Raw genomic sequence first — 14,397 nt, forward strand, 5'->3', positions numbered from 1 at the left:
TGCAGTAAGGTTAATTATTTCCTGTGTTTTCTTGAAAGTAGTTAATTTTCTTGGGTTGTATTTTCTCTTCCAGTGTCTTCTGTAATGCTGGATTTGTGTGTAGGTATTGTTGAAATTTGTTTTTGTCATTGAATATCTTGTTTTCTCCATCTATGAGGACTCAGAGTTTTGCAGGGTATAGGAGCCTGGGCTGACATCTGTGTTCTCTTAAGGTCTGCATGATATCAGTCCAGGCCCTCCTGGCTTTCATAGTCTCTGTTGAAAAGTCAGGTGTGATTCTAATGGGTTTGCCATTATATGTTACTTGGCCTTTTTCCTTTGCAGCTTTTAGTATTTTTTCTTTGTTCTGTATACTTATAGTTTTGATTATTATGTGGCGGGAGGATTTTCTTTTCTGGTCAAATTTGTTGAGTGTTCTGTAGACCTCATGTATTCTTATTGGCCTCTCCTTTAACTTGGGGAAATTTTCTTCAATGATTTTGTTGAAAATATTTTCTGGGCCTTGGTGCAGGGAGTCTTCTTTTTCCTCTATACCTATTATTCTTAGGTTTTGTCTTTTCATATTGTCTTGGATTTCTTCGACGGTCTGTGTCAGGAATTTTTTGGATTTAACATTTTCTTTGACAGATACATCGATTTCTTCCATTGTATCTTCTACACCCGAGATTCTTTCTTCCATCTCTTGTAGTCTGTTGGTTATGCTTACCTCTGTAGTTCCTGTTTTCTTCCCTAAATTCTTCCTCTCCCTTATTTCCTCCATTTGTGTTTTCTTTAATTTTTCTAGTTCTATCTTCAGGTCTTGAGTTGTTTTGTTTACTTCCTTCACCTGTCTGATTGTATTTTCTTGTTTTTTTTTTTTCAGTTCCTTCAACTCTATTTCTTTTATGTCTTTCAGTGATTTAATTATTTCTTCTCTGAAGGCTCCAAACTGTTTGGCTGCATCTTCCCATATTTCTTCACGGATGGCCGTAATTTGCTTGTCTTTAACTTCCTCCATTTCTTTATGGATAGCCATGATCTGTTTAGTTTTATCTTCCTCTAATTCTTTACGTATTTTATTTGTTTCCTCTATTATCCTCTTCATCAGCATAGATGTAAGGTCATCTTTTTGTTTTTCTATTATGCTGGGTTGTCCAGGGCTGCTCGCCCCTGGATGGCTGGGTTCTGGAGATACCATATTGTTCTGTCTTTTGTTGGTTGAGCTTTTACGCTGACCTCTACCCATTGGGCTGTTTTAAGTGTTAGCTGTTAGTTTCTGTGCTTCCTGGAGTCTTGAGGTAGGGAGAATCCCCTTGGGCAGAAGATGATTTTTCTTGAAGGCGGCCTCCTCTGCTTTTTGGGTATGGTCACTGTATGGCCAGTGTTTCTCAGGAATTGCCACTGCTCACCTCAAGTGTGTAGACTTGAGTAGTAGATGTGGTCTTTGTTAGGCGGGGGGGGGGCTCTCCTATCACCCACAGAAGTTCTCAAGACAGCTGCCCTGCTGCTGGGTTTCTCGTTCTGAATTTAGTGAGCTGCTGCTGTTGTTACAGTTTTCCAGGTACAGCCCTCTTGAAGAACCTGCTGATTCCTTAGCTTTGGGGTTTTCTCCCAACAGGGAAACTCAGTCTGTTTTCCTGGGGCACACAGTTCTTTCTGGGAAAGTGAGAGGAGCACCCAGCAAGTCTCTGGGCCAGAGGCTGAGTGCTCTGCTCTGGGCCTGGAGAATGTGCACCTAGGTTGAGTTGGCGCCTGGCAGCGCCGCTCTGGTCTGTAAGCTGTCCACTCCTATCTAGGCTGGCAATTGAGGGCTCCACTCTGGTCTGGAGGCTGGGCGCCTCACTCTGGACCGCAAGTTGTGTGCTGCTGTCTGGGATGGCGGCTGTGGGCACTGCACTGGTCCAAACGGTGTGCACTCTGGTCTGGGATGGTGGCTGGGGGTGCCGCTTTGGATCAGGCTATGTACTTTTCTCTAGGCTGGCAACTGAGGGCCCCTCTCTTGTCTGGAGGCTGGGCACTTCATTCTGGGCTGGAAGCTGTGTGTCCCTGTCTGGAATGGAGGCTGCGGGCACCACTTTGGCCCAGAGGTTCTACGCTCTGGTCTGGTCTGGCAGTGTGTGTCCCCTTCTAGGCCAGAGGCTGTGCACGCCTCTCTGGGCTGGCAACTAAGGGCTCTGCTTTGGTTTGGAGGTTTGGCGCTTCACTCTGGGCCAGAGGCTGTGTGTCACGGTCCTGGATGGTGGCTGGGGCCGCAGGAGGCTGTGTGCACCAATCTTGGGCGGTGGGTGCGCCCGTGGTCCCCAGGACCTTTACCAAGTATTGACTGGGTGACCTGAGGTCGGTCCCAATTAAAACACCATAGGCTTTCCTTTCACCTGGCAATCTCGAACGCTGGTGACCTCGAGAGTGAGGTCCTGGGGTTCAGTCTCCTCGTCACTGTGCCAACACTGCTGTCCCATTCCTCAGACACAGTGTCCTCCCGGGGCCGCCATCTTTCAGTCTCCCATATCATCTCTTAAATGGCCCTCAAATTCAGCTGTCTTCCCCTGAATTCCTTCCCCGTCACTCTCTCTCTCTCTCTGTCCCTCTCCTCAATCTCACTTCCCCATCCTCCCATTCCCATCCACACCTGGCCCCAGCCCACCCATAATATCTATTCTATTTCCTTTCCCAGGGAGATCCATGAATTTTCCCCCTAGATTTGTACTCCTAACCTCTCTAGATCTATAGATATTACCTTGACTATAATTTACTTAGTGGTTAATATCCTCTTAAAAGCAAATAGATATATTTCTTTTTCTGGGTCTGGGTTATCTCACTCAGGATGATTTTTCTAGTTCTCTCCATTTGCCTGCAACTTCCACAATGTCATTATTTTTAAATGCTGAGTAAGTGTCCTGTGGTAGGAAGGATCATCCTTTGGGTATATGCTCGGGAGTGGTATTTCTAAGTGTTAAGGTAGATGAATTACCAGTTTTCTGTATTGATTCCTGTAGTAGCTGTTACACATTTGCACTACGACCAGCAATAAAAAAGTGTCTACTTGCTTTACAGTTTAGCTAGCATGAGATGTCTCTTGTGGTTTTGATCTTAGCCATTCTGACAGATATTAGAGGGAATCACAAAGTAGTTTTGATTTGCATTTCCTTGGTGCTTACAGAAGTTGAACATAGCTTTTGTTTCTCAGCCATTTCAGTTTCTTCTACTGAGAATGCTCTGTTTAGATCTGTACCCCAATTTATTTGGATTATTTGGAGTTTTTATATCTAGTTTCTTTATATAATTTGTGTTTTAGTCTTCTATCAGATGTGACTTGATAAAAATGTCTTCCCATTCTGTAGGCTGCCATTTTGACTGAATGATGGTGTCCTAGGCCTTACAGAAACTTGTCAGTTTCATGACAAATACCCTCCCCTAAGAGCTCAGAGAAGGGGGAAAGAGTGTGTCAGAGGGGATGAAGGACACCCGGAGAACAAGGCCCTCTGAATCAACTAAGCAGGGCACATATGAACTCACTAAGACTGAAGCAGCAAGTGTGGGGACTCCATGGGTGTGAACCAGGTCCAGCTTCCAGGTTAGTATTTTTATGGAACTCCTGACTCTAAGTGTGTCTCTGATTCTTCTGTCTGCTTTTTGGACTCTTTTCCTCTTATTTCACTAGCATATCCAACCTCAATATGATAGATTTTGCTTGATATTATTTTGTCATGTTTGGTTGTCATCTCAGAAACCTGTTCTTTTCTAAGATAACCAAAATGGAGTGGATCCAGAGGGTCCTCCTCCCTGGAGGGAAGGTAGAGAGGGATTTAATAGAGTAAAAGAAAAGGAAACTATAATTAGGATATATTGTATGAGAAAGTAATCTATTTTCAATAAAATAAAAAAGAAAAGTATTCTGGACAATATATAGTCTATGTGGTCATCGTTTGGAATGTTTTTTTTTTGTAACTTCCTTATTTTTTGTTGCATTAACATACATTTTTTTATTTTTTAATTTTATTTAATTATTTATTCATTTAATGTTCTGATTGCAGCTGCCTTCCACATTTTCTCCTGGTCCCATTCTCCTACCATCTTTCCACTTTCCCTTTCCCCTTCTCCACAGAAAAGGGGAGCCCCCTCTTAGAAACTCACCCTAGACCATCAAATCATATCAGGACTAAGTGCATTCTTTTCCACTGAGGCCACACAAGGCAATCAAACTAGGGTAAGGTGATACAAGAACAGACAACATAGCCTATGTCAGAGATGGCTCCACTCCCCTTACTAGAGAAAACATACAAGGACCAAGCAGCCCATCAGTTATATGTGAATCTGGGCATAGGTCCAGTCCATGCGTGCTCTTTGGTTGGTACTGCAGTCTCTGTAAGCCACTATGGCTCTTGATTAGTAGCCTCTCTTGATTTTGTTGAGGACTTCTTGTCTCCTCTTGGACCTTCTATCCTTCCCTACTCTTCCAAAAGACTCCTGTTGTAAGTGGTTATTAATATTTACTATTGTTTTATCTTCTAGTAATGCTGCTGTTAATCCTCAGCAGCTGTATAACCAAATCACCACACAGAGACTGGGTTTTTAGTTAACCTAGAACACAATGCTGGGCAATATTTACTCCCTCCTAAACCTCCAAGCCCTCAGTTTCCTAACATTTAGATTTTCCACATTATACTTGCTTTTTGTGAAATCTTAGGTCTGGTTCATGCTCCACGTCCTCCAAACTCTCTCCTCAAGCTCTGCTCTCCTCGTGCTTTCCTCTCCTCAAGCTCCTCCTCCTTCTCACCCCTTCTTGTTCTCTAGCTCCTCCCCTCTTTCCTGTCCTCTGGCTCCTCCCATTGCACAACATTGTATCTAGTTGCTTTATTTGTGTCCTGTTTACACAAGAGTTGAGACAGGAGGCTTATAGTGAGTATCACAATGCAATATCCAGATTGAAACCAGAGAGTTGGGGGTGGGGAAATCAGCATTTGAATTAACAAGGGTAAGGCATATACATTTTAAAGGAACATTATACCAACAGATTCCCTACGATCCACCTAAGGTTGGCAGTGTGTCTAAGCATCTATTTCAAACTGCTGCTGAGTGGAGCCTCTCAGAGGACAGCTATGCTAGGCTCCTGTCAGCCAGCATAGCTGAGTATCATTAGTAGAGTCAGGGTTAGTTCTGTCCTATGGGGTGAGTTTCAGGTTGGGTGACTCACTAGGTGGCCATTCCCTCAAACTCTGTTCCCTCTTTATCCCTGTACTTCTTGTAGGCAAGGTAAATTTGGGGTCAAAGGTTTTGTGGGTGGGTTGTTGTTCTCTTCCCTTTACTAGGAGTCCAGCCTGGCTAGATGGTGGCTGCTTCTGTCTCTGTGTCTCCTGATGTCACGTGTGGCTTATAACCATCTATAATGAGATCTGGAGCTCTTTTTTGGCATGCAGGCGCACATGCAGGCAGAATACTGTATAAATAATAATAAATAAATCTTTAAAAAAGACAAATATACTTTGTTAACCTTGAGTTCAGGTTTCATGCCTTTATTTACACACGACATTACACCATCAAGTTCAGCAGTTCATTGATGTGTTTTGAGGTTATATGTTAACTTCCTGATTGATTAAACTTCGCATACATGAGCAACCCAAAAATTTGACCAGAGAACTCCTACAGCTGATACACACCTTCAGAAAAGTGCTTGGATGCAAAATTAACTCAAAAAATCAATAGGCCTCCTTTATGTGAAAGACAAAAGGGCTGAGAAAGATATTATGGAAACTACACACTTCACAATGGCCACTAATAACATAAAGTAACTTGGTGTCACTCTAACTAAACAAATAATTAAGACCTTTTGGAAAAAAACTTCAAGAAAAACTGGGAAAGAGCCTTGAACTTATTGGCATAGGAGACAACTTCCTGAACAGAACACCAACAGCACAGGCTCTAAGAGCAACAATCAATAAATGGGACTTCATGAAACTGAAAAGCTTCTATAAAAAAAAAATAAAAATAAAAAAATAAAAAAAAGACACTGTTGTCAGAACAAAATGACAGCCTAGACTGGCAAAGGATCTTCACTAACCCTATATCTGACAGAGGGCTGATATCCAGAATATATAAAGAAATCAAGAAGTTAAAAAGCAACAAACCAAGTAATCCAATTAAAAGAGAGGATACAGAGCTAAACAGAATTCTCAACAGAGGGATATCGAATGGCAGAGAAACACTTAAAGAAATGCTCAATGTCATTAGCCATCAGGGAAATACAAATCAAAAAGACCCTGAGATTTCACCTTACACCCATCAGAATGGCTAAGATCAAAAACTCAAGTGACAGCATATGCTGGAGAGGTTGTGGAGAAAGGGGAACCCTCCTCCACTGCTGGTGGGAATGTCAACTTGTACAGCCACTTTGAAATAAATCTGGCACTTTCTCAGACAATTAGGAATGCTGCTTCCTCAAGATCCAGGTAAACCACTCCTAGGTATATATCCAAAATATGTTCAAGTACACAACAAGGACATTGTTCAACCATGTTCATGGTAGCTTTATTCTTAATAGCCAGAACCTGGAAACAAAGCCGATGTCCTCAATGGAGAAATGGATACAGAAATTGTGGTACATTTACACAATGGTTTAACACCCAGCAATTAAAAAGAAGGAAATCATGAAATTTGCAGGCAACAAACTACTGATTCCACTCAGGTGTGGCATGGTGAGCCAAGGAATTGATTGAGCTTTTTACAAGAGCAAAGGGGATGGGATACTTACAAAAGCACAGAAAACACAGGCAACTACATCTCTGAAAGATACACCCTGTCACGATAAAAATCTTAGGAAAGAGGAAATTCTTAGGAAAGGGTTTTTCAGTGTCATTTTGCCTTTGTGAGTTCTTAGTCAACTTGACACACATTTGTGTCATTTGAGAAGAGGAGAACTTAGTAGGGAAAATGCGTCAATCAAGTGGTCCTGTTGGTTTGATGAAGGTTGTAGAAAAGTTCATCTCACCAAGACTGTTAGCATCCCTGGGAATGTGGTCCTGGATGTAAGAGAGAACACATGGAGAGTGCCATCAGGATAAGTCATATCTATTGTTCCTCTATGGCCTCTACTTCAGGTCCTACCTCCAGGTTCCTACCTTGAATTCCTGCCCTAAATTCTATTCAAGATGTACTACAACTCCAAGCTAAAATAACACCCATGCTGTCCAAGTGGTTTTAATAATGATGTTTATCACAGCAAGAGAAACCTAAAGAGGACTCAGTTGTAGATGTGTCCACCAAAGAATCTCCAGGACACAAGTAATTGTGTGTTTTATAGTAGAGGAGAAGTATTTAAGATACTTTAGTTTCCTGGGTATTATATGCCTCCCTTATTCTTCCAGGAGAAAATATGGCAATTTGAAGAACCTTAAAACATACCATAATGATACATAATCAACATTTTTAAAGGCACTGATATTTAGTAAATGCTGATTCATCCACATCCTTGTTTGATCTCTACTGTTAAGTAAGAACTCTTCAGAAATAGGAGCTTCTCATCTGTGACTCTTAACATCACAGGATGTTTAAGACAGGATACTGGCTCATTGGAGGTCATTCAGTCTAAGCTCAATAGTGCCAGGTACGAAAAAATAAAAAGCAAACGAACAAAAAAAAAGACAAATATATTTTGTTAACCTTGAGTTCATGTTCCATGCCTTTATTTACACATGACATTACACCATCAAGCTCAGCAGTTCATTGATGTATTTTGAGGTTATATGTTAACTTCTTGATTGATTGAACTTTGCATAAAAGCATTAAAATCTGCAAAGAATATCAGATATCAAAAGCATTCCATTTCAGTAAGATGCCCGCAAAACAGACTTTAGTTTTTCTGTTATTACAGCTGATATGCTTCTTAAGAACTGGAACTTGTGGAAAAGTGCTGGTATGGCCCACAGAATACAGCCATTGGATCAATATAAAGATGATTCTCGATGAACTTGTGAAGAGAGGTCATGAAGTGACTGTTCTGACATCTTCAGCTTCCGTCCTTATTGAGCCTAGTAATGAAACTTCTATTAATTTTGAAATTTACTCTGTACCATTGAGTAAAGAAGATCTTGACAATGTGTTTGGAAAATGGATAGGTGATCTAACAAACAAATTTCAAGATTACCCATTTTGGACATATTTTTCTAAAATGCAAAAAGTCCCTAGTGAATATTCTGATGTTATTGAAAATTTCTGCAAAGCTGTAGTTTGGAACAAGCGTCTTATGAAAAAGCTCCGAGAATCTAAGTTTGATGTCATTCTCGCAGATGCCATAGGTCCCTGTGGTGAGCTGCAGGCCGAACTGCTTAAGAAACCTTTAGTGTACTCTCTTCGCTTCTGTCCTGGATACAAGTGTGAAAAGTACAGTGGGGGACTTCCACTCCCTCCTTCCTATGTGCCTGTGGTTTTCTCAGAATTAAGTGACCGAATGACATTTCTGGAAAGGGTGAAGAATATGTTGCAACTACTGTATTTTGACTTTTGGTTTCAAACATTTAATGAGAAGTCGTGGAGTCGGTTTTACAGTGAAGCTCTAGGTAAACTGTTCCTTTCACTGTTGCTGTGAAATCCTGACTTGCTGCTTCTCTGAATGTGAGTGTGTGTGGATGAATATACAGTCATAGAATGAGGCTGTCAATTATGAGCTGATAAGGTAAAAATAGAAGAAAATCAAATAGCCTTAAAATAAGGCAGAACACTCCGGAACTAACCTGCAAATTGAGGCAAAGGAGAAATTTCTTGGTGACCATTTGATCTACTCTAGGTTTGCCTGAGTAAAGAAACTCACTGAACACTTTAATAACTGTACATAAGTACCCTAAGAACTTATTACTCATTACCACAACTGTCTATATATCATTGAAGAAAATATTTTCCCTTGTAAAAGTTACTTCACCTACATATTAAAACATTTATTGAAAATATCATGGAAGATTTTTATGTAGTATCTTTGGAACCAGAAGCAGTCAAGGGAACTTAGTTTTCTTACAGTTTGAGAGTTCTTAAACTCATGAAACTTTTGTCTTAAAGCCTAAAATCTTGCTGTAAAATGCACACGTTTTTATTGGTTTGTTTTTAAATGCCTTTCCATTAAATAAAATATTGCCTAAGTTAATAGTAAGAAGAACTTGAATGTTAACTATGTATGAAAATATCCAGCTGAACCTTTGATATACACAACTAAATTATTGTTACTAATATCCTGTGATGGCCACAATACAGGAGTGGCAAAAAGGAATTGATTCCTACCTTACAGATTATCACAGTGAATTTGAAGATCCAGAGTCCAAGCAACTCACTTCTAAAATGTACAAACGAGACCAAATAGTCTATGAAAGCTATTTTTCTGAATATTTTCAAGCTTCTTTACAATAGCCAAAATGTTTCACATTTCTTGGTGTAACTTTGGAAGGCAATGTAATTTTTCACAAATTAAAATTTGTGTTAATACATTTATATCAAAAATCACAATTGAAACATTGGGAATTGCTTGTCTACAGTCTTTCAGCTCATCTCCAGAAATCACATGCTGTGTTCTAGACAAAATCCTTTTACTATTGTATATTTTTACATGCTTTTGTGATACAGGGAGACCCACAACGTTAGGTGAGATGATGGGGAAAGCAGACATTTGGCTCATTCGAACTTACTGGGACTTGGAATTTCCTCACCCACTCTTACCTAATTTTGATTTTGTGGGAGGACTCCACTGCAAACCAGCCAAACCACTGCCTGAGGTAACCCTACATTGTTTCCTTTTATAAAATGCTTTGCCTTTCTTCATGGAAATAGTTCTTTTCCATTATTTCTGTAAGTTTGTTTTCATGAGAGATAAAAAAAGTGGATTAGAATTCTCTTCCAATTGACATATACATTATTTCCTTACTTTAACACATCACTGTGTCTCACTACTGTCAAGAAACATGTGAAATCTTTTTAGAATGTTGTCAGTGATTTAAGGGTTTGGATGTAACTCATAAACCAAGAACTTATATTCTATTCAAGAATAAATAGGAAATGCCAGAAACAAATGTAGATTATCTAAAGAAACAAAGAAAAATCAATGTCTGCATTAAAGAGACAATATATTATATTAAAAATAGTACATTAATTAAGAAATATTGTTTATAATACAGTATATATTTTACATTGTGTTATCAGAGAAAGGCAGGTATGTTGAAGAGATTTGCAACAGAGATCCCAGGATATGCCCTAGAATCCTTGTATAGTTACAATGACCTGGGTAGTGTGCAGGTTAGATAAAAGAATGAAGAAAGAGGGAGAAAAGACTTTTAAAAACCCATTGCTAATATTTCCAGGTTCAGCTATGCAGGAAGATGACGAAGCAGGCATGTGGTGTTGAAAGATACATCTACAAGTGTTGCACACACTATGCCCTCTTCTCCCTTTCCACTTTTTATATAACTATAGGCTATTTGTACTTCTATAGAAACAGACGCCTTTGTATTATTTCCCTATGTTTGTTGAATTTATTTTTTACTTTTATTGTTACAGGGTTTCTAGGAATCATCTACACACTGGATAAGAGTTCAGATTTTCCTCCCACTCTTAAGTGGGTCTCTTCATTTTGATGAGAGTTTTCTTTGTTCTTTAGAAGTATTTATTAAGAAGTCATCCCATTTGTCAGTTCCCAATTCATTTCCTCAGCTGTTGGGTTGCTAATTAATAAATGACTGTCTTTTTCAATGTCACTGAGTTATCTTAAGGGGGATTTTGAACTTTCAGTTCTCATTTTCATGCCATTTAGCCATTTTGAGCAAAATAATTCAGAGAGAGAGAAGGGTTCTATTTTCCACCTGTGTGTGCAGATAAATATAATTCTCTATACCATTCCTTAAAAGAGCTGTCTTCAACTTACATGCAGAATTGGTGCATCTCTCACAGAATTATAGCAGATTTGTAAGCTTCTTTCTTATACTTGTTCTATGGGTTTGTTTGCTCTTTTATTATTTCTCCATGAATTTTATACATTGTGTTTTGATCATATTCAGCCCTCCACAACTTCTCCCAGATTCACCTACCATTCTTACCCAACTAACTTTGTGTTCACTTTCCATTTTACATTCATCTAGGCAAATGTGTGCTGCCCGTACATTCTTTCATGTATGGCCTTCCACTGGAGGGTTGTCAGTCTACCAGGGGCAGTATTATTAAAGAAAACTTTCCCAGAAGTTTCAGTTGCCAATAGCTCCTCAACTAATGGTGGAAGTTCATGTCTGTTGCTCCTCTCCATGCTGTGATCTTGTCTGTCTTGAGCTCACTTGGGGCTTGTGTGTGTTGTTACAAACAGTTGATTGACTTTTGCCCTGCCCTGCTGCATCTGGAGGACATTGTTGCTGTGTAGTCAACCAGCACCTCAGGCTCTTACAGTCTTTCTGACCCCTCTTTTGCAATGAACCCTGAGTCCTTGTATGGCTGTATGGGGTATAGATATCTCATTTAGTGTTGAGCATTCCATGCCCGCTAATTCTATGTACCTTGCAGGGTAGGCCTCTGTGGTGATCACCATCAACTACAAATAAAACTTCTGTGATGAGGTTTGAAAAGTGTATGAATCTGTATGTATAATGATGAGTCATTAGAAGTGAGGTTGATACTATATAAGTTTAGTAGAATAATTGTTTTATAATGTTTTTTTAATGTATACAATTTATCCTTGTTCATTCCAATGCTGATTTCTCTACCAAACTGTTTTCAATCTGGACATTGCATTGTGATGTTTATTCTAAGCATCACCTGTCTCAAATTTGTGTAAACATACCACCATTTGTTCTCTGTTTTGTCAATTAAACAACCAGCCCCAATGCTGTGCAATAGAGGGGATAGGGTGGGACATCCTGATCTGGAAGGGAAAAGAAGGAAATGAGTAGAAGAAGAACAGAGAATCCACAGGAAAAGCCTTGTAGCCATGTGGAGTGATGGACCGGACCTACACCATGACTAAAAGCAAGTATAATGGGTGAAATCTGAGTGATAAGAAACTATGTGGGTTTGGAGGTTTAGGATGAAGTTATCATTGCCAACATTGTGTTCTATGTTAATTAAATAAATTTTAGTCTCTGTGTGGTGATTTGGGTATACAGCAGGTTTTGGAATAACAGCTGCTTAACTAAAAGATATAACAATAGTAAATATTAATACCCACAACAAATAAAAGTCATGGGTTCTCCTCTAACGTCTACAAGCTGTATAGTTACAGTCTCTTAGTGACAGAGAATAATGCCAGATATGGATTTAATCTTGTGAAGCTGGATTTAAATTCAGTGGTTGGTTACTCTCATTCAGTGGTTGTTCAGGAATTGTTGCACAGGTGAGCATGTCTTGCTTTTCCAGCCATTATTGGAGCTCACAAAGTTCACAAATGGGTAAGACTGGTGATTATTTTTATCCTCTGGTAGTGTACATAGCGTCCTCCAATGTATGTGGCATATATGTCCTTGTATATAAGGATAAGCACTAGGAAAACCAGAAATGTTCATAAAAAAAAAAGGTCATCTCTTCAAAGAGAGAGAAAGAGGAAAACTTTTTCATCTCCAAAGTCTGGGAATGATGTGGTTAATATCCTGGTGACATCTGTGCTATCTCTATGGCCTGGCCACACCAACTCTCCTTGTCTCCGACAACCTATCTTGCTATGACCCGAATCATTAGCATTGTTTACCTTGCTAGTCTGCTTCCCTAATTAACCTGACTTTCTGGAAGATCTCACTTGTAGTTTTACTAGTGTTTCCATGTAGTAATGTTTTTTTTTTTAATTTTTTAAGTAATTACACTTTATTCACTTTTTATCCCCCTTTGGCTCCCTCTCTCCTCCTCTCCTAACCCTCCTTCCCTCTCCCTTCTTCACGCATGCCCCTCCCCAAGTCCACTGATAGGAGAGGTCTTCTTTTCCTTCCTTCTGATCCTAGTCTATTAGGTCTCATCAGGAGTGGCTGCATTGTTTCCTCTGTGGCCTGGTAAGGCAACTCCCCCCTCAGGGGAGGTGATCAAATAGCAGGCCAATCATTTCATGTCAGAGACAGTCCCTGTTTCCATTACTATGAAAACCACTTGGACACTGAATTGTCATAGGCTACATCTCACAGCAGTTCTAGGTTATCTCCATGCATGGTACTTGGTTGGAGTATCAGTCTCAGGAAAGACCCTTGTGCTCAGATTTTTGGTTCTATTGCTCTTCCTGTCCTCTCCAGGCCTTACTATTTCCCACTTCTTTAATAAAATTCCATGTACTTTGCCCAAAAGTTGGCCATGAGTCTCAGTATCTGCTCTGATAGTCTGCAAGGTAGAGCCTTTCAGAGGCCCTCTGTGAAAGGCTCCGAACTTGTTCCCTGTTTTCTCTTTTTCCTAATGTCCTTCTTTGTCTTTCTGAATGGGGATTGAGCATTTTAGCCAGAGTCCTCCTTCCTGATTAGTTTCTTTAGGTGTACAGATTTTAGTAGGTTTATCCTATATTATATGTCTATATATAGAGTGAGTATATTCCATGTGTGTCTTTCTGCTTCTGGGATACTTCACTCAGAATGATCTTTTCCAATCCCCACCATTTCCCTGCAAATTTCATGATTTCCTTGTTTTTTATTGCTGAGTAATATTCCATTGTGAAGATGTACTACAATTTCTGTATCCATTCCTCAGTTGAGGGGCATCTGGGCTGTTTCCAGCTTCTGGCTATTACAAGTGAAGCTTCTACATACATAGTTGAGCAAATGTCCTTGTTGTGTACTTGAGCATCTTTTGGATATAAGCCTAGGAGTTGTAGAGCTGGATCTTGAGGAAGCACTATTCCTAATAGTCTGAGAAAGCACCAGATTGATTTCCAGAGTGGTTGTATAAGTTTACATTCCCACTAGCAGTAGAGGAGGGTTCCCCTTTCTCCACGACCTCTCCACCATGTGTTGTCACTTGAGTTTTTGATCTTAGCCATTCTGATGGGTGTAAAGTGAAATCTCAGGTTGTTCTATTAGCATTTCCCTAATGACTAATGATGTTGAGCATTTCTTTAAGTGTTTCTCTGCCATTCGATATTCCTCTGTTGAGAATTCTCTGTTTAGCTCAGTACTCCATTTTTAATTGGATTACTTGATTTGTTGCTTTTTAACTTCTTGAGTTCTTTATATATACTGGATATTAGCCCTATGTCAGATATAGGGTTGGTGAATATACTTTCCCAATCTGTAGTCAGTTGTTTTGTTCCGAAGACAGTGTCCTTTACTTTAAAAAAGCTTTTCAGTTTCATGAGGTCCCATTTATTGATTGTTGCTCTTAGAGCCTGAGCTGTTGGGGTGTGTTTAGGAAGTTGTCTCCTGTTGAATTCAAGGCTCTTCCCCACTTACTCTTCTAACAAGTTTAGTATGTATGGTTTTATATTAAGGTCCTTGATCT

General features: G+C 39.7%; 1 protein-coding gene across 4 annotated transcripts in view; it reads left to right on the top strand.

Moving 5' to 3' along the window:
- Nucleotides 1-7,792: 7,792 nt before the first annotated feature.
- Nucleotides 7,793-14,397, top strand: part of LOC110542446 (UDP-glucuronosyltransferase 2B1-like) — a 32,444-nt gene continuing 25,839 nt past the window's right edge. For all 4 annotated transcript variants that reach the window (XR_009590937.1, XR_009590936.1, XM_060380866.1 and 1 more), the window contains exons 1-2: nucleotides 7,793-8,531; nucleotides 9,583-9,731. Coding sequence is in view for 2 of the 4 variants with exons in the window: in XM_060380866.1 (XP_060236849.1) it covers nucleotides 7,808-8,531; nucleotides 9,583-9,731 (873 nt within the window). In the remaining 2 variants the exon portion in view is untranslated. The remainder of the gene's footprint in view (nucleotides 8,532-9,582; nucleotides 9,732-14,397) is intronic.

This window comes from Meriones unguiculatus, chromosome 3, assembly GCF_030254825.1.
Source record: "Meriones unguiculatus strain TT.TT164.6M chromosome 3, Bangor_MerUng_6.1, whole genome shotgun sequence".
In the NCBI taxonomy this organism is placed as follows: Eukaryota; Metazoa; Chordata; class Mammalia; order Rodentia; family Muridae; genus Meriones; species Meriones unguiculatus.